The 19,943-nt window shown below is 44.2% G+C and overlaps 1 protein-coding gene across 2 annotated transcripts in view; it reads left to right on the forward strand.

The window, feature by feature from the left end:
- The window catches only part of LOC146812303 (protein spire homolog 1-like), a 197,437-nt gene that overhangs the window by 120,004 nt on the left and 57,490 nt on the right, over positions 1-19,943 (forward strand). For both annotated transcript variants that reach the window (XM_085614578.1, XM_085614576.1), the window contains exon 11: positions 14,759-14,904. In XM_085614578.1, the coding sequence (XP_085470704.1) occupies positions 14,759-14,904 (146 nt within the window). The remainder of the gene's footprint in view (positions 1-14,758; positions 14,905-19,943) is intronic.

A 19,943-nucleotide genomic window follows, 5' to 3' on the forward strand; every position in this document is an offset into this window, starting at 1 on the left:
AGGAATTGTCCACCCTGCCCCCTTTTCACGTTCTCCACCTTTGTTTCTCACCCCCTCAGACTGCGAGAGACAAAATGGCGGCCGACACTTCCTGGTTTCGACCGATTCGAATGTTTACTAAGATCTAACAACCAATCAGAATCACGCTCGCGCACGGCAGCGTGCGCGTACGGTAAGCTTGCTGTACGTGCTCTGAGCGCGCCTATAGATCTATATATTGATTTAAATGCTATTTTCTAAGGAACTACTGAACAGATTTACACCAGACCTGCAAAAGGCACATCCCTGACCTGAGGACTACCTCTCTGCCAAATTTCTAGTAATTCTGTTCAGCCGTTCGGGCTGTAGCTTGGACTAAAGGTCCTATGGAAAAATGCATGGGGAAAACGTGTTTTGGGACCCCCCCCTTTTTCTCAGCCCCCGCTTGACGAATCCCCCCCGAGACTTACAGGGAAGGAGCGGAGCAGAGCGCCCCACCTGTTTTGAAAATTTCACGAGGATTCGACAATCGGCGCCAAAGTTATTCAAAATAGAATGTTGCGGATTTCCTATGGAAACACGGTCCTAACTATAACTATCTACTGGCGACCGCCAGTAGATAATAAATATATGTATATGTGTGTGTGTGTATGTATGTATGTATGTGTGTATATATATATATATATATATATGTGTTATAGTTGCGGGACGTTGTAGTTAAGCTCACATTTCCCTCCTACAAAAACATTGAAGTTCAGCATAGTTGCCTGAGCTAACAATAGATCCGAGTATTCCTACCCTGTCCCCTTTGTATTTTTTTGTTGTTGTTTGTTTTCCTTTTGTGGAACTCAAGCAGAGTCCAAAGATATCTGGCAACACTTCTGGTTTGAAGTGTTGGTAGCCGATCAGATCTCAGCAGAAGTTCGGGAGGGTTTCCGGCGCCTTCGCATCCCTATATATATGTATGTATGTATGTATGTATGTATGTATGTATGTATGTATGTATGTATGTATGTATGTATATATGTATGTATGTGTATGTATGTGTATGTATATATATATATATATATATATATATATATATATATATATATATATATATATATATATATATATATTTTTTTTTAACTTCAATATATTGAAGGATCCAGGCCCGCCTTCAAGTTTGGATCAACATGCAGCGGTGCAACGAGGGTATCTACCTTGGTTTGGGCGAAATGCATTGCATATTTACCCCCGCCTATTTGAAATCCGGACAAGAGGGTTGAAGCGGTCAAAGGGGACCCGAGGCGGCAACTTGAATTTTAATCAGCAGGGGACTTTTCATGCTGTGAGCAATATCCTGCCTACCGCAAAGTACTTGGACTATTCTGAGCACAACTCCATGCACCACTTACCTGGGAGTTGCCAGATGCACCCTGGGAACTGCAGTCCTCTAAGTAACTCGGGAACTGCAAATGGTGAGCACAACATCGAAGGGGAGTAGCGGACTTTGCACCAATCGCAGTGCGGCAGGACATGTTTAAAGCACAGCGCGAAACAGCCTCCTGTTACACCATTGCGCTGATGAAGGCCGGACAAGGCTGAAATGAATTTGCCAAGCGATTCCAATAAAGAAGCTTCCTTTGTTCCCCGATGTGGCCTCTGCTCTTTCTTTCGGGAGGAGTTTGTTGGAAATATATATATATATATATATATATATATATATATATATATATATATATATATATATATCCTACTGGCGGTCGCCAGTAGGTAGTTATAGTTAGGACCACGTTTCCATAGGAAATCCGCAACATTCTATTTTGAATAACTTTGGCGCCGGTCGACGAATCCTCGCGAATTTTTCAAAATAGGTGGGGCGCTACGCTCCGCTCCTTCCCTGACAGTCTCGGGGGGATTCGTCAAGCGGGGGCTGAGATAAAAGGGGGGTCCCAAAAAGCATTTTTCCCATGCATTTTTCCATAGGACCTTTAGACAGGGCTACAGCCCGAACGGCTGAACAGAATTACTAGAAATTTGGCAGAGAGGTAGTCCTCAGGTCAAGGAAGTGCCTTTTGTAAGTTTGGTGTAAATCTGTTCAGTAGATTCTGAGAAAATAGCCTTTAAATCAATATATATATATCTGAGCCAGCTTACGGTGCGCTTACGGTACGCTTACCGTACGCGTACGGTGGCGTGCGCGATTCTGATTGGCTCTAAGATCTTAGTAAACATTCGAATCGGCCGAAACCAGGAAGCGGCGGCCGCCATTTTCTCTCTCGCACTGAGAGTGATGTTTAAAATATAAAGCACAAAAACATGTAAAGGGGCTGTTTAGACAGCTCCCACACACATAGCAATGTTGAGGGAGTCCCCAAAGATCCCCCAAGGCCAAAAACGGAAATTTTATTTTTCCGCTAATTTCGCCGATTACGCGTACGGTAAAAAATTATAAAAAAAAAAAATGTATCCACTCTCTCCCCACCCCGTGTGCAATTGGTGCCCGAAGGTCACCATTTGTGCATGGCTTATAACCTATACGAAAAATTAAAATATTACCTTTCAAAACGAAGTGCATCATATGTCCTCCATGTGCGCACGGTGCGCGAAGCGCATCGTGCGTACATGGCCCATCTATCATGTGTGAAACCTATGGTTTTTTCAGTGAATATATATATATATATATATATATATATATATACTGTGCGCGCTTCGCGCACCGCGCGCCCACTTTACGCAGTTAGTGCCGTGCACGCACGGTGGGCACGCGGTGCGCTACGCGCACCACGTTACGCTAGATGGGCCATGTACGCACGATGCGCTTCGCGCACCGTGCGCACATGGAGGACATATGATGCACTTCGTTTTGAAAGGTTATATTTTAATTTTTCGTATATTTTATAAGCCATGCACAAATGGTGCCCTTCGGGCACCATTTGCACACGGGGTGGAGAGAATTTTTTTTTTTTATTATTTTTTTTTTTAAATATTTTAGTTTATCTCATCTCTAATGAGCCATGCACAATTGGTGCCCTGCGGGCACCTATTGCACACAGGGTGGAGAGAGTGTGGATAATTTTTTTTATTTTTTATTTTTTATTTTTTACCGTACGCGTAATCGGCGAAATTACCGAAAAAATAAAAATTCAGTTTTTGGACTTGGGGGATCTTTGGGGATTCCCTCAATATGCCTATGTGTGTGGGAGCTGTCTAAACAGCCCCTTTACATGTTTTTGGGCTGTATATATTAGAAGACACACTCAATGCGAGAGAGAAAATGGCGGCCGCCGCTTCCTGGTTTGGGCCGATTCGAATGTTTACTAAGATCTAAGAGCCAATCAGAATCGCGCTCGCGCACGCCACCGTACGCGTACGGTAAGCGTACCGTAAGCGCACCGTAAGCTGGCTCAGATATATATATTGATTTAAAGGCTATTTTCTCAGAATCTACTGAACAGATTTACACCAAACCTACAAAAGGCACTTCCTTGACCTGAGGACTACCTCTCTGCCAAATTTCTAGTAATTCTGTTCAGCCGTTCGGGCTGTAGCCCTGTCTAAAGGTCCTATGGAAAAATGCATGGGAAAAACGCGTTTTGGGACCCCCCTTTTATCTCAGCCCCCGCTTGACGAATCCCCCCGAGACTTTCAGGGTAGGAGCGGAGCGTAGCGCCCCACCTATTTTGAAAAATTCGCGAGGATTCGTCGACCGGCGCCAAAGTTATTCAAAATAGAATGTTGCGGATTTACTATGGAAACGTGGTCCTAACTATAACTACCTACTGGCGACCGCCAGTAGGTAATATATGTATATGTATATATATGTATATATATGTATGTATATGTATATTCACTGAAAAAACCATAGGTTTCACACAAGTTATAGTTAGCTGTACATTTCACTCATAAAACAATGAAATTCCCCCGTTATAGTTAGTGCAGGCAACTATATCTCACGCAACCGCAATCTTCTGCTGATGCTAATACTGTATTTAGACACTTATTTGCCCATGTCTTCTTCCATTAAATTTTAGCTATACATATATTACAAATGTTTTTTTTTCATAAAGACACATATGTCATCAGCAGAGGATTGCGGTTGCGTGAGTTATAGTTGCCTGCACTAACTATAACGGGGGAATTTCATTGGTTTTTTACGAGTGAAATGTACAGCTAACTATAACGTGTGTGAAACCTATGGTTTTTTCAGTGAATTTGTACGGTTTTTTAAATGCTAAGTTGCTTTACGCCATTCGTGGCGTGCGCGCCCACTTAACGCAGTTCGTTCCGTGCGCGCACGGTGCGCGCACGCGGTGCGCACCGCGCGCCCACTTTACGCAGTTAGTGCCGTGCACGCACGGTGGTCACGTTACGCGGGATGGGCCATGTACGCACGATGCGCTTCGCGCACATGGGGGACATATTATGTGCTTCGATGTGAAAGGTATTCATTTTTGGTTTCCTTGGTAAATATATGCCATGCACAAATGGTGCCCTTCGGGCACCTTTTGCACACGGGGTGGGGAAAGTGTGGATAATTTTTTTTTTTTTAATAATTTTAACCGTACGCGTACGGTAAGCGTAATCGGCGATTTTACGCAGTTAGTGCCGTGCACGCACGGTGGTCACGCGGTGCGCTGCACGCACCGCGTGCCCACGTTACACGGGATGGGCCATGTACGCACGTTGCGCTTCGCGCACCCTGCGCACATGGGGGACATATTATGTGCTTCGTTGTGAAAGGTATTCATTTTTAGTTTCCTTGAATATTATATGCCATGCACAAATGGTGGCCTTCGGGCACCATTTGCACAAGGGGTGGGGAGAGTGTGGATAATTTTTTTTTTGTTTAAGAATTTTAACCGTACGCGTACGGTAAGCGTAATCGGCGATTTTTTGAAAAAAATTAAAATTGTTTTTTTGGTCTTGGGGGTTTTTGGGGGACACCTATATCGATGCTGGGTGGTTAAGAACTAAATATACTACCCCTTTAGATGTTTTTTGATATTGTTTATGCTGCCCCCCTCAGAGTGCGAGAGAGAAAATGGCGGCCGCCGCTTCCTGGTTTCGACCGATTCGAATGTTTACTTAGATCGAACAGCCAATCAGAATCGCGCACGTCACCGTACGCGTACGGTAAGCGCACCGTAAGCTGGCTCAGATATATATATTGATTTAAAGGCTATTTTCTCAGAATCTACTGAACAGATTTACACCAAACCTACAAAAGGCACTTCCTTGACATGTAGACTACCTCTCTGCCAAATTTCAAGGAACTCTGTTCAGCCGTTCGGGCTGTAGCTGTGTCTAAAGGTCCTATGGAAAAATGCATGGGAAAAACGCGTTTTGGGACCCCCCTTTTATCTCAGCCCCCGCTTGACGAATCCCCCCCGAGACTTTCAGGGTAGGAGCGGAGCGCAGCCCCCCAACTATTTTGAAATTTTCGCGAGGATTCGTCGACCGGCGCCAAAGTTATTCAAAATAGAATGTTGCGGTTTTCCTATGGAAACAGGGTCCTAACTATAACTACCTACTGGCGACCGCCAATAGGTAATATATGTATATATATAAATTTGAGTTTCTTTTTTTTAACTCTGCAACTACTCAGCGAATTTACACCAAATTACAAAATAGCACTTCCCTGGGCCAATATCTACCTTTCTGCCAAATTTGGTGTAATTCCGTTCAGCAGTTTGGGCCACAGCAGTGTCTAAAGTTCCTACGTGATTTACCATAGGAAAAGTATGGGGGTTTTTTGTTTTGTTTTTTACCCTCCCCCTTTTTTCTCGGCACTTGCTTGACTGTTCACCCCGAAACTTTCCATGTAAAAGAATCACTAGGGCACATTTTTGGAAAATTTCGTAAAGATTCGTCAACTAGCGCCAAAGTTGTAGGCAATATATTTTATCACAAGGGGACCCCAAATCTTTAAACCAGGGGAATGATATAGTTTAGAAGGAAACAGTGGTTCTTATAAGGCCAATTCATCCTGGTAAGTGTGTTATCCAACATAGCACAGAGGGCAGAAATTTCTATACCCAAGTGTCACATTCTTTTAAGTAGGTATAGCGCGGGACGCATAAGGACATTGTTCAGTAATACATTTATTCCACAATATTCATATCCGCCAGGTCAAAAAGATGGAGGCGGTGCTCACAAATTAGTGAAAAGGAGGGTGTGTGCGTGCTCTGGCTTGCTATGAAAAACTTTAAAACATTCAACACACTGACAAAAGATATAAACTCCTTCTAAACAATTTATATATAATGAACAAAGTTTAGATGTACTAGGGTCGACGACTTTTCGATCTCAATAATTCAAGATCATCAAGGAGAGGCTTGGCCAGATGAGCTGCTTCTAGAAGAAGTCAAGGGGTGTATTGGTACCTAATAATTTCTAGAGTGTACTGTGTAGAAGGTGGAGGCATAGCTAATTTGGCGCGGGATGCCGCATAGTTGGTAGAGCCGCAGACAGTCAAGAAGCTCCGCGGCTTGTTGAAGGAGAATGCACCAAAGTTATAGGCAAGTCACAAAATCTTTTTCCTATATCAGCAGTTCCCTTTCTCTGCACTGTGGCATCCTGATGTGCCGTCAAAACTTTCAATATACTTTGTGTATATCCGCTCTGTATAAAACATCCCATCATCTGTTTCAATCAAATTGTAGTCTTTGATAGAATTCCCCAAAGGGTATGCTCTTTATTAAAGGGGGGAGGGTGAAAACTTCTGGCATGGAGAATAGTAGTCCCCACCGTGGGTTTTCTAAAAATAGTAGTTTCCAGCTTCGCATTTCCCACCTGAATTAAGTCTAGAAATTCAATGCAAACTTGCTTTACCTGTAAATCTTAAGTTTAAACCATTGTCGTTTAGCTCACACATAACCCTACAAGCTTCTGTTTTTGTGCCTTGCCACAGCATTAACTGATCTATGAATCTCCGCCACATTTTTTTATTTCCAGACAGTTCTGCACTTTGGGGCCCACCTGCTCCTCCCACCAAGCCCATATGCAAATTCACGTAGCTGGGGGCTAAGCAGGCACCCATAGCTTTGCTTCTGTTTCCGGAACAAATAATTATCAAACAGATTTTTTTAATTGGACACTACTCCATTTCTAAAAGCAGTCTTATGTGCTGTATAACCTGTAGATCGCATACGGAGCAAATGTTGTGCAGCCCTGAGCCCATCTGGTGTCTGATGCTGGTATACAATGTTGAAACATCTAATGTCATTAGAAGCATGTCTTGTTCTCACTTAACATCATATAGGCATTTAAAAGAAAACCTGATGAATCCTTAATGTGGGGAGGAAGAGTAGTGACAATAGGTTTAAAAAAAAAAAAAAAATTATTTCGATACGTTCGCAAATACACTATTCTGACCAGCTATTACGGGCTTCCCAGGAGGTCTGTTAAGATCTTCGTGGACCTTTGGTATCATGTAGAATACGGTTATAGGATGATTCAGTTTTAGAAAACCATATTCATCCCATCTCAGCAGATCCTGAGCTTTCCATGAGTTAAGTTATCAACTATTCGACAGCCACATATTCCTCCATAGTGATTCATTTATAGCATTCAGTATTGTTGAGTTGTAACAATGCCTCATTCACATAAATGTATTTGTCCCACAAGACAGTTAAACCCTTTATCCGAGGGTTTTTACTTCAACGTTGTCTAATTTCTTTTATTTCTGTTGAAAAAAATGCCTTGTCTCGATTTGTATACTCTCTTTTTCTGGTGGTTGTTCAATTTGATGCAAATCTTTGATAACATTCTCTGAAAAAATATCTAAATTGTCTCTTGATGTCTGCGGGATATATCTAGACTTGGTGTGAAAGGATGTGGCTCCCCCAAACTCTGTGTCCATCACTGTCAATTCTTCATTCAGATTGTCAGAGGACATATGTTGACTTTGATTAGGGTCACTTTCCCTTTTTAATGCCAGAAGATCCTCCAGTAGATCAATATCTTCTACTTGTAGATTAGTACACATGTATGTTCGCTTATGGAGAGTCATTTCCTTGATTTTATGAATCTTAGTCTGCTTCAACTTGCGTGTATATTTGAATGAATAAAACAACTCTACTTTGTGCATAGTTGAATTTACTCTTCCGGCAATAGCAAAGACCCAATTCTAAGGTCGAAATATCTTCCTCTGACAGCGGTACGTGTGTGTGTGTGTGTGTGTGTGTGTGTATTCACTGACAAAACCAAAGGTTACAGGGATGTTATAGATGGGCTCAGATTTCACTTGTACAAAACCATTGAAATTCAGCAGTCACCTGGGCTAGTTAGCCCTACTTACGCCCCTGCTATGCACTGCTTTTGAGCTCATGTATTACATCACTCATAACATGGTCATTGACATCACGGATGACGTGACTAATGACATCATCCAGTGATTGTGAGTGTTTTCTAAATGTTCGAGTGTTAAACCTTTACGGTAAGCTACTGCAAAAGTTAAATTGGTTATCTTTATGTGATACTATTTCTAACGTGTTATGTGAGTGACTGTGTGACTGTTTTTGTATCCATGTGTGAGTGGCTGTTTGGTTATGAGAGTGGGTGTGTGAGTATCTGTATTTGTGAAAAAGGGTGTCTGTCTGTGAATAAGTTTGTGTGTGTCTGTATTGGCTAATAAGTGGGTGTGTGTCTATATGGACTAGTAAGTGGGTGTGAGTAGCTGTCTGTTCAATAAGTGGGTGTGAGTAGTTGTACGGTTCAATAAGTGGGAGTGTGAGTAGCTGTATTGTTGTATAAGTGGGTGTGTGAGTAGCTGTTTTGTTGAATAAGTGGGTGTGTGAGTGGCTGTGTGGGTATCTGAGTGGATGTTCAATGGGCTGAATCGGTGACTTGAGTGGCTGAATGTGTGGGTGAGTTGCGTATATAAGTGACTGTAAGAGTGGCTGTGCAAGTGGCTCCATGCGTGAGTCACTGTGTGTGGGTCTATGGATGAGTGAGTAGATATGTGAATAGCTGTATTGCACAGTCAATGTGTGTGAGTGCTTGTATGGATGTATGAATGTAACTGTATGGGTGAGTAACTGCTGGTGTTAGTGGCTTGAGTGAGCGAGTGGGTGTTTCAGTAGTTCAGTGGGTCTGTGACTGGTTATGTGAGTAGTTGGGTGTGAGTGCATGTTTGAGAGATTGTATGGGAGTGTTAGTGTGGGTGTGGTTCTCTGGTTGTCATCAGTGCTGTTACTGATCATATCATGAGTGATGTAATGTGTGAGATCAGAAGCAGTGTATTACAAGGGGGTAAGTTATAGCTAGCTCAGATAAATGTAACTGCTGAATTTCAATGGTTTTGTGCAAGAGAAATCTGAGCCCAAGTATAACGCCCATTTAGCCTTTGGTATTTTCAGTGAATGTCTAAGGTTTTTTTTAATGTTATTTCTGAACTATACCAAACCTGTAGTTTTTTGTAGTAAATTTCGAAGATTTTTAAAATTTTATTTCTTAACTAACTTTTTTTTTTTTTTAACTAATTTTATTTGTGAAGTTGCACATATATTGCAGGGCTCTGCAGCCCAGAGACAACTGCACAATTCAACCATACAGTGATTAACTGTAACCTTTGAGAGTGTGTGTGGCTGTAGAAGTCTGTGAGTGGGTGTAGGAGTGGATGTATGGGTCTGTGAATGGCTTTGAGTCAGAGTGGGTGGGTGTGTGAGTGACTATGGGTGTTTGAATGGGTGCGTGCGTGGCTGGCTGTGTGGGTTGGTGACTGGGTGTGTAAGTTCTGTAAGGATTTGTGAGTGGTTGTTTGTGAGGGATGTGTGAGTTGCATTCTACTAAGGTGGATGGGGCGGGACCTAATGGGTTGTGGGTCCAGGTGATTCTGCTCTTTTGCATACTTGTAGTCATTTAAAGGGAGAACCATGGACTCTTCTCTCCCTAGGAGAGACAAAGAAACAACCCATCCATCAGTCACTACAGATTGTGCTGTGATAGATAAACAATGCATTCGCCTTTGACAAGATTTCAGATGTGTTATTGCCGAGAAAACGCACTTGCTTTGCCTTCCTTTGCCTAACCCAGGAAGTTAGGATCATCTGTGCCTTACAGAAGTGGAGCTTCATCTGGGGCACCTGCTAGGTTTATACTTTTAACTGCTTCCTGTTGAGGTTTAATTTCTTTCAAATGAGTATCTGGGCCAGAAATGAACATCACCTTCCTGTTTATCCAACAAGAGTCCACAGTTTTGCACAAAAGAACTACCCAGCTGGAGTAGTTTATACTGGTTAATTAGTAAATGCTACCTCGGTTGGTAAATGCCAGGTGCATATTCTACCCTACAGCTGCATAATGGATCATGAGGAAATCTCCTGTGACCTCAGCGTTACAGCGTCCTGTGTCTTCATCCAGAAATCGGTGATATGAATCCTCCTATAGAGAACACAACGAGACTACAAAGAGGTGAATCTCCCCCAAAAATAGGTAATTTCCTCTATATGAAGCAAGTGCTTCTTTGTTTGGTGGAGATGTCCTCCTTTTATTGGGCATCAAGAGCTCTGCATGTTCTTTAGCATCAAGAACCAGATGGGCCAATAAGGCCTTTTTTTTATATGGGGGAATTAGGCATTAACAGTTGCGATACATATTTCCACTACTGTGAATATTTGCGAAATTGGCATGATTTTTAGAAAGTCTAAAAAACATTTTCACATAGTAATTTGTTTGATCAGTAGTTCACTAATATAACATGATATAAAGCAAGATTTTTATAAGTAATTTTATGGTTCAGCACTTTTATTCTGTATCCTGTAACCGCAAATACTTCTAATAGGGATATTGGGCGATAGCACCTTGGGTTTACCCTTTCTCCTTTTTTGAAAATTGGTACAATGGTGCTATCACTCCTTGTTTTAGGGAAGTGGCCGTGCGCTCTCTCATTGCATATTTAAGCTAGTATGGGTGCCCATAACGATTCAACAGCTCTAAAAGTATCGACAGGCTCCCCATCCGGCGCTGTTTTTTTAGTGCTAAGGTGACCTCTTCGATGCTAATTAGCTTCAGGGGATAAAGACTACCACCTTGGGTGAGGCCTGATGTAGACCAAAATCTACATTGTTTAGGTTAAAAATCCCGCCAAAGGGGTTAATCCTTGCTTCAGGGGTAACTGAGACCTCCAGGCTCAGCATTTAATTATGCATAACGAAAAGGAAGTTAATGGTCTTCTAAAACAAGTTGACAGTCCCCAGTATCTGCTGCCCGTAATAAGTTCTCCCAAGCCTGCTCCTGAAGTTCTTTTATTTTCCTAGTTCTGGCTAATTTATAGTTCCTCCTTAGATCCTTGATGTGCACCTGATTTCTTGGGCACTTCTGAATCGTGTTACTTAATTCAGTGTTGACTCTAGTACAATGTTTAGCACACCAGCCATGGGCCTTGCTATTTTTGCTTAGGTCCTTAATTTATCTACAACCGCATTTGCGATATTATGGAATGTGGTTAAAAGCCTTTCATGGTTCACCCCCTGCTCAGTACAGATGTCAAAGACTTGGTGGGGGGGGGGGTGTTTTCCTTATCCATGGACTCTAGTAGCCCATATCCATTTATACCTGCCCGTTTTAGCGTTGACCCGTTTTTTTGTTCCTGCTATTTTAATGGGTATTGCTTAATTTGTCTTAGTGCTAATGTTTAGTGTGCACTTAAACACCGAATTATCGCTAAGTACTGAAGATTCTATCTTGAGGGATCTGACTAGATTTGGTACAGTAACCAAAATAATTGTTCCCTATAGTGTAACGATGTCAGTTTCCATGGAATGTGGGAAGGGGGACGGTAGTGCAGGTGTTCACGGACAACACCACCGCCATGTGGTATTGCAACAAACAGGGCGGGGTGGGGTTGTGGACCCTATATCAGGAGGCTCTACGCCTCTGGACATTGCTGTAATGTAACGGCATTTCCTTGATGGGTCAACACTCTGGTTCTTTGAACGCCAGGGCGGACAAACTCAGCCGCCGATGTCTGATGGATCACGAATGGCGTCTTCACTCGGAGGTGGCGCAAGGTCTCTTAACAGTGGGGAGAGCCTTGGTTGGATCTATTCGCCACAGAAGAGAACACGCAATGTCAGCAGCTCTGCGCGTTGGAATTTCCAAGCCGGCACTCGCTCGGCGACGCTTTTCGTCGCAAGTGGAGCTTCGATCTGTTGTACGCCTTTCCGCCTATACCTCTTCTACCCAGAGTGCTGAAGAAAATCGGGCACGACCGGGCCCAAGTCATCCTTGTGGCTCCGGATTGGGCTCAGTTTGGTATCCCGAGCTACTCTGTATGAGCCTGGATCCCCCGATCTGACTGCCTCTGCGGTAGGATCAGGCGACGGTTTTCGACCCGAACCTGTCCAGCCTCCACCTACATGCGTGGAGATTGAGTGGCGACAGCGGATTCCATTTGACTTTCCTCGCGAAGTCTGTGAGATCATTCTGGCAGCCAGGCTTCTCTCCACTAAACGGTATACGCCTGCAGGTGGAACAAATTTGTGGCACGGTGCACAGCCAAGACAGTGGACCCCCTTTCTGTCCCTCTTTCTGAGGTCCTTTTGTTCCTTTTTTCTCTGGCCCGGCAGTGGTCTGCTCTGGGCACTATCAAGGGCTACCTTTCGGCCATTTCAGCATTTCTGAGGCTTCTAGATCAGCCTTCTCTTTTCAAGTCCCCTGTTGTACAGAGATTCTTAAAGGTCATTATGCATATGTTCCCTCCTGTTCCTTTCATAATGCCTCAGTGGGACTTGAATCTTTTTTTGACTTATCTCATGTGCGATCCCTTTGAGCCGCTTCACAATTGTCCTTTACGTCTTTTGACTTTGAAAACTGCCTTCCTGGTGGCTATCACCACTGCCAGGAGAGTGAGTGAGCTTCAGGCTCCTTGTTGTAAGCCTCCTTTTCTGTCGGTTCATCCGGACTAGGTTGTGCTTCTTACTCGTCCTTCCTTCTTGCCAAAGGTTGTCGCTGCCTTTCACATCGGGCAGACTATCAAATTGCCCACTTTCTTTCCACCTCCGCACCCTTCCAGAGAGAAAGAGGCTCCACCGTCTGGACCCAAAACGTGCGCTCTCCTTTTACCTGAATCGCACACAAGTATTCCGGGTCCATGGCCAGCTCTTTGTTGGCTACGCAGGCGCCAAGAAAGGCCGGGCTGTTCACAAGAGGACTATCTCCCGCTGGGTCGTCTTGTGTATCCAGGCCTGTTATTCTATGGCTAAAAAGGAACCTCCGGTGGGGCTGCGTGCCCATTCTACCAGGGCGACCTCAGCTACTACTGCTTTAGGATGCGGTGTCCCCCTGCAGGACATCTGTCAGGCTGTCACGTGGGCTTCGCTGCACACTTTCACAAAGCATTATTGCCTTTACAGTCCGGTCCGGAGAGACTGCTTCTTTGGCCGTTCTGTTCTCTGGGACTTTCTGGTGTAATCTTGTTCGCAGACCCACCACTGGGTTTGGTATTGCTGGGGTATCTATTCTAAGGTAAGGAATCTATCACTAACGTGTCTTTCAGATGCACAAGTTACTACTTGTGTAATGATATCTGTATCTTGATGGCAGCGCTAGTTTGTTGGTAAAGCAACGTGGATCTGAACCCATGGGCTGATGTACAAAGGGCAGGTCGCAATCCTGTTAGGTTTTTTTTTGTTTGTTTTCTTTTTGCACTCACTGTTTTGAAACCTACCCTTTGTTTTGTGATGCCACTGTTCTAAGAAGTTTCATCGCAAAATTTACAAGAGGCCGTAAACCCTTTTTCCTCATCAGTATGTATAAAGCAGGAGGCCATTTGCATGGAAGGAATGATCTGGAGGGACAAATGCAGTGGTCTTCAGGACCAATGCATGTCCCCTTCCGGGTCATTCCTTCTTACAGGACCATTGTCTGCTTTTCCACCATTCAAAAGTTGAAAGCCATCCAACGGAACCCTGCGGGATAACTTTCACTTTGTAGATGGGTTATCAGCCACCCCCCCCCCCCGCCCCCCCCCAGTGTTCAGAAGCACTCCATGGTGTACCGCTGGAATTGTGGTTTCAAATTATTGCTATTGTCTCTTTATATGAAAGGTGTCACCACATTAACACAGTGCTTCTGGTACATTTATTATGCTGCAAACCTGTAACTTAGTACATCCTACCAGTGGTTCCTCTAATTACAGTATTGTACTGCAAGATCAGTATTCATTTTTTGCCTAGTATTGAGAATCACAATTTGTGTTGAGCTGGCGCAAAACGCAACGACAACGCCATAAAGTAGTTGAGTAAGCACACTGCTTAAATATTTTTAAACGGGTGGTACTTGGTACCCTAGTGCAAGTCAGCACAGGACCAGGGCTATAGCTCCACCTCAGTGGATTTAGACATTACAGCCCAGGGTGTGTGGAAATGTAAGATGTGAACATATCCATATTCAGTTGTGCTCCTTGTCCACCCCCACCCTGCCTGTTGCAGAACCATTCACTTCCATGTGACGATTAATTATGTTAAGAGCTGGTGCACTAATAAGCGTTTAAGTACTATTCTAATTGTGGATTGATGGATCACACCAGCGTTGAGTGCTAACGTTCGAGCTTTCAGCATCAGGCTTAATGGTGGCTTTTTGCAGGTTTTCTGTCAATTGGGCCACATCCTTGTTCGCCTTTGAATTGCATCTGACATCTGAAGTGCTTTGTCAGTGTGACTGGCAGGTTGATTGCAGAGCAGGATAACCTTTGATACAAGCGTACTATTCAAATGTTTCAGTTGAGAGCGCGTGGTCGGTTTCTTAACCCTCAGCCTTTTCCCACTCTCTACATGCCTTTTTTTCTTTCCAGAGCTCGACCAAGACTTTGAGTTTGTGCCACTGCTGACATCATCACAGACCGAAAAGAGAAACACTCCAGTGCCTCGGCGCAAGGACAAGTTTTCTTTACACCGCAGATCCAGGTCCTTGGAAAGCGGATTTCAAAGCAAGGATCTTGTGAGTACCTCCACACGCACCACTGCGCTATACTTGCATCTTTTTCTTGAACTCTCCACAGCACAGAGCCTATGAGAGTACTGGATCCACTGAGAACTAGTAGTAATGTCAGTGTACAGGCCAATTACGAATTTTAGGCCTAGGGTGGGGTTACAATGCAAGTCTAGAACTTACTGGGACCTAACCTTCATTTTTTCCCACTGAATTCTACTCCTGTTTCCACTCTCAGGGTCCACCTGCTGTGGGCTTCTAAAATTTGCTAATAGGATCACTCAACCTCGGCACCCAATAAACTTGCAATTGTGTGGGGTGCTATTTCCTGAAGCGGTAAAACTCCGCACAGCTTTTAAACGTCCCCTGTGGCTCTTTTTAAAATGATTCAAGTGTCCTCTCTGAAAAACCTCCTTCGCAATCGGAACCGCATTGACCCTGCTGTTACCCATTACTTCATAGACACTGAATTGAATATAGGTAGTCTGGTCTGCATCTCTGTCAAAAGAGCTTTGATGCTCCTATGCGTAGTGGGCAGTTTGAGAAGATGACACTACTATTTAAGAGCTTAACTGCTCCAACCTGCCCTCATACAAGCACTGATATACCCTGACCTACATTCACTGAAGTGCAGTGCGTTACCTTTAGTTTGGCAAGTATTTGGGGTGAGGCGGGGGGGCTGCAAAGTAAAAAAGGTTTAAAAAATATTTTTTTTTTTATTTAAACTAGTACAAAATTCATTGGAAACGTCAATCATTAGTAAAAATAAATAAATAGTTTCAGGCATCCGCATAAGGAAAGAAAATAGAAATATACATAGAAATCTGCAAATATTTTAATTCCATAAAGGTAACCCGAATCATGAACCAAGTTCATCAGATCTCATTGCAGTATATGGTCTCTGCTAATCAGGGGAGAGCTCGCCAAAGTTTCCAAAACCTTTTCCTGATTCTTTTAGCATACAGGCTCTCAAACTGCTTCACCCTTTTTCATCTGATTTAACCATTGATCAAAGGTTGACACCTCAGTGAATTTCCTTTTTTGTAGGATTGATTAAAGACCTGGGTATCGGCAACGTGATGGAACACAAATTGGTGTTGCCATACTTTAATCTACCTAAATTGAGGAATCATTCCAAACAGAGCGACGTAGCCGTAGAACCACCTGAAGCTTTTACTAATCAATTGAAATATGTGATCCCCAAGGTGATAGAGAGGTGGACACGTGAAACATGAATGCAGTCCATCACCCTTAACTTTACCACATCTAAAACCTACAGCTGAGCAGGCAGGAGACCTCTTTTGGATGTGGTTCGGAGTGCCTAGATCCACTTTGAGAAAAAGGACCTCCTTTTATAATTAGCACCGCTAATGTCTTTGAGCCAATTGGTTATACAATGCCCAGGAGTGACAATCCTACAATTTGTGGAGGCCTCAACATTGGCTAGTAACTAAGTACTGGATGATGCCAATTTCCTATTCCCTCAAGACTGGTTACAAAATAGGCTTTACTAATCTTCTCCGCTATCTTACCCAATACCCGTCTGATCCCTTGAAAGAATATGACTAATTTGTGGGCAAGTCAACACCGAATCGGGAGTGACTTTGGGATGATTAACTAGCTGTTTTCTTTACCCTGCCAACGAAAATGACGTATCATTTGGTTGACTTCCTCGAAAAAGGATTGATGGACTTTAATCATAATATTTGAAAAGAAAAATACAAACAAATGGAGAATGACCATTTTAATTAATGCTGTCCTGCCAATAATGGGGGCAAATAAATGCTGTTGATTAAGTAACCTATGAACTTTAATCAGAGTGGTGGTATAATTTAAACGAAGCTGGTCTGCGAAGTTTAGTTTTGACTCATGTTTCCAGATATCTAATGGGACAAGTATAGGAATAGTGAGCCCTCATTTCAACAAGGATTGAAGGAGAGCTACTGAATAACAGGGCTTCAGACCTGGAATCGCTGATATTGCACCCGCTGATGCACACAAACTCCTTAATTCTAGCAAACTTATTTTGGATATTTTGTTCTTCAGCAGCCAGATAAAGTATCCTATTATTATCGGCTAAAAGTTTACATTTGGCTGTGCCTTTGACCGAAGCCACTCTATGAACAGCTTGCCTTCATTCAGAGGCCAGGAACTCAATTGAATAGAGTGAACAGGACGCTGACATGGGGGTGGGGCGGTGGGGGAAGTAGGGGGAGAGATGGGCTCTGCTGCTCTGAGCCATTTGTTGAAGAATCAGGTTTTCACTTCAGTCTTTCTGAACTTCAGTAGTGTTGATTCTGATTGAAGAGGTAGGTGGAGGTAATTCCAGAGTTTAGGGGCAAGGTGGGAGAATGATCGTCTGCCACTTCTGATGATTCGAGGTGAGTGGGTGAGGTGGAGGGAGGAAGAGCGAGGCAGTCTTGTGGGCTGGCGGAAGTTCACTTCTCTGGTTGAGGTAGACTGGGCCTTCATATTTGGAGGGCTTTATAGATGTGGGTTAGGAGTTTGAGATGAGTCTGCTGGTGGGGAGCCAGTGAAGTGAGGTGAGGGGGGGGTCATATGGGTCTCTTGGGAGGACGAGTCTTGCGACTGCGTTCTAGAATGGCTGAAGCCAGTTGTGGAGTTTGGTGTTGATCCCTACATAGAGGGCATTGCCATAGTCCAGACAGTTAGTGATCAGTTCCTGGGTGATTATGCTTCTGGTGTCTGTGGGGAGCCATTCACCTGTTATTTCATGGTTAGGTTGCTGTCGAGAATAATGCCTAGATTTTGTGTGCTCTATGGGCTCTGGGTGGGGCGGGGGGAGGCTATTTCAGTGGGCCACCAGGTGTTGTCCCAGGGGGAGGCGGTGCTCCCAAAAATGAGCACCTCAGTTTTATTGGCGATACGTTCAAGACGTTTGCTCAGCATTCAAATGGCAATGCTGGTCATGCACCTATGGAAGTTGGCTTTTTTGTTGGTAGGGTCAGAGGAAAGGGACAGGATGAGTTGGATGTCATCCGCATAGGATATGTTTATGTTCTGAGATTTGACCAAGGTGGCGGGGGTTGGCATGTAGGTATTGAAGAGGGTGGGGCTAAGGCAGGAGCCTTGGGGGGACTCCGCAGATGTTCTTTGAAGCTGAGTAGGATGGACGGTGGAGGCTTTGGGTTCTGCCTGTGAGAAAGGAGGCAATCCAATTGAGGGCATATCCTTGGATGTCCATGTAGTGGAGGCCATGGATGAGGTTGTAGTTTGATGTGGTGTTGAAGCTGTGGAGAGGTCTAGGAGGATGACTGCAGTGGTTTTGCCTTTGTCCATTCGGGCTATGGTTTTATTTGTGGCTGCTATGAGGTCAGTTTCCGTGCTATGTTTGGCATGGAATCCTGATTGTGAGCTATTTCAGGAGTTTGCTGGTTTCGAGATGGTTGGTCAGTTGTATGTTGATTGCTTTTTCTAGGACTTTGGCTGGGAAGAGTAGTAGCAAGATGGGTTGGTAATTTTTTAGGTCTGCGGGGTCCGTAGAGGTTTTTTCTTTTTTAATGTTTTTCTTAACGAGGTTTGACTTTTGCTTGCTTCCATGTGGTGGGTGAGGTAAGCAATGGGTGATGGAGGTGTTCAGGATGGGGGTGAGCTCCTTACTGATTGAGCTGGTTCCTTTGATAAACATGTGGTGAGTGTAGGGGTCCCTTGGAGCTCAGGAGTGGATGGAGCTCATAAGGGTGTGGTGTTGGTTGGTGTGGTAAGGGGGTTCCCAGATTGAGATGGTAGCTGGGGGTGTTGTCTTTGTTGGTGTATAGAGTGCTGACTGGATTGAGGGGAGGTTGGTGGTCTAAAGGTTGGTGGTCTAAAGGTTGGTGGTCTAAAGGTTGGTGGTCTAAAGGTTGGTGGTCTAAAGGTTGGTGGTCTAAAGGTTAGTGTATTGCAATTTTGCTGTGGAAGAACTCTGTATGGGAGTCGCAGAGTTCCTGAGAAGGGGTGATGGCGTTCTGTTACTGTTGGGTTGGTAAACTTCCTGTCGATGCTGAAGAGTTCCTTGCTTAGTTTCTAGCATTTAGGCAGTTGAGCGCCTCTTTTTTTTTTTTATTTATTTATTTTTTTTGTATTTTATTTTTTGGGGCATTCTTTGGTTGAGTGGTATTTGTTTAGTGCTCTTTTGAGATTTTTCCTGTTGGGGGTGTGTCTTGTTGGTGCGCCAGGTCCAGTTTTTTGCAGTTTGTTTGTGAAACAATTGGCTCGGTGGGGAATTCGCAGGGTTAGAAGGGTTTGAGGTGGGTGACTTTTTTGGCAGTGGGTGATCCAGGTATTGTACTTTTTGATGGCTTAGTCACGGGTGTGGGAGGTAGTGATGCATCGACGGTGTGTCCGGAGGTCTTCTGATACCTTGCTACAGATCCTGCGGGGGGTGCTGGCGAGATTAGTTGGGGGCTTGGTGGCGATGAGGAAATGTACTACAGAGTGGTCGGACTAACTGAATTTGCTGGTGTGACTGCAGTTGATTTTGTTCCTGGCAGAGAAAATGGGGTCCAGTGTGTGGGGGTCAGTTACTAGCTGACAGTCTGAGGTTCTCCAGGATCTCAAGGAGGTTGGTGGTGTGATTGAAGGGGTCTTCCAGGTGGAAGTTGAGGTCCCTTAGGAGGAGTAAGTCTTTAGGGTGGATAGCTAGTGGGGAGATGAAATCTACGATGTCCTTGCAGAAGGCAGGGCAGTGTCCAGGGGGGTCAGTGGGCGAGGGTGCCTCTTCGTGTGATTGTGCTGTTCTGAAAATTGAGGTGTTCCATGATGGGAGTTGTGGCGTCTCTGGTGGATTTGCAGTTGAAATCCTCATGAATGATGCTATTCCGCCACCATGTTTGTTGGTGCGGTCACCGTGTAATATTTTGTATTCGCTAGGAACAGTGGCCGCGATGACTGGGGCTGATGCTGGGTTTAGCCATGTCTCTGTGAGAAAGTCTAGGTCTGGCGTGAGGTTATGGTGTCCCAGATTTCACTAGTATTTGTGGGGCGAGCGAATGTTAGGGAGGTGGGAGAGGGAAGAACAACTGGGCAGGAGTGGGGATGCACAGGGG

This window comes from Triturus cristatus, chromosome 7 (assembly GCF_964204655.1).
Source record: "Triturus cristatus chromosome 7, aTriCri1.1, whole genome shotgun sequence".
Classification (NCBI taxonomy): Eukaryota; Metazoa; Chordata; class Amphibia; order Caudata; family Salamandridae; genus Triturus; species Triturus cristatus.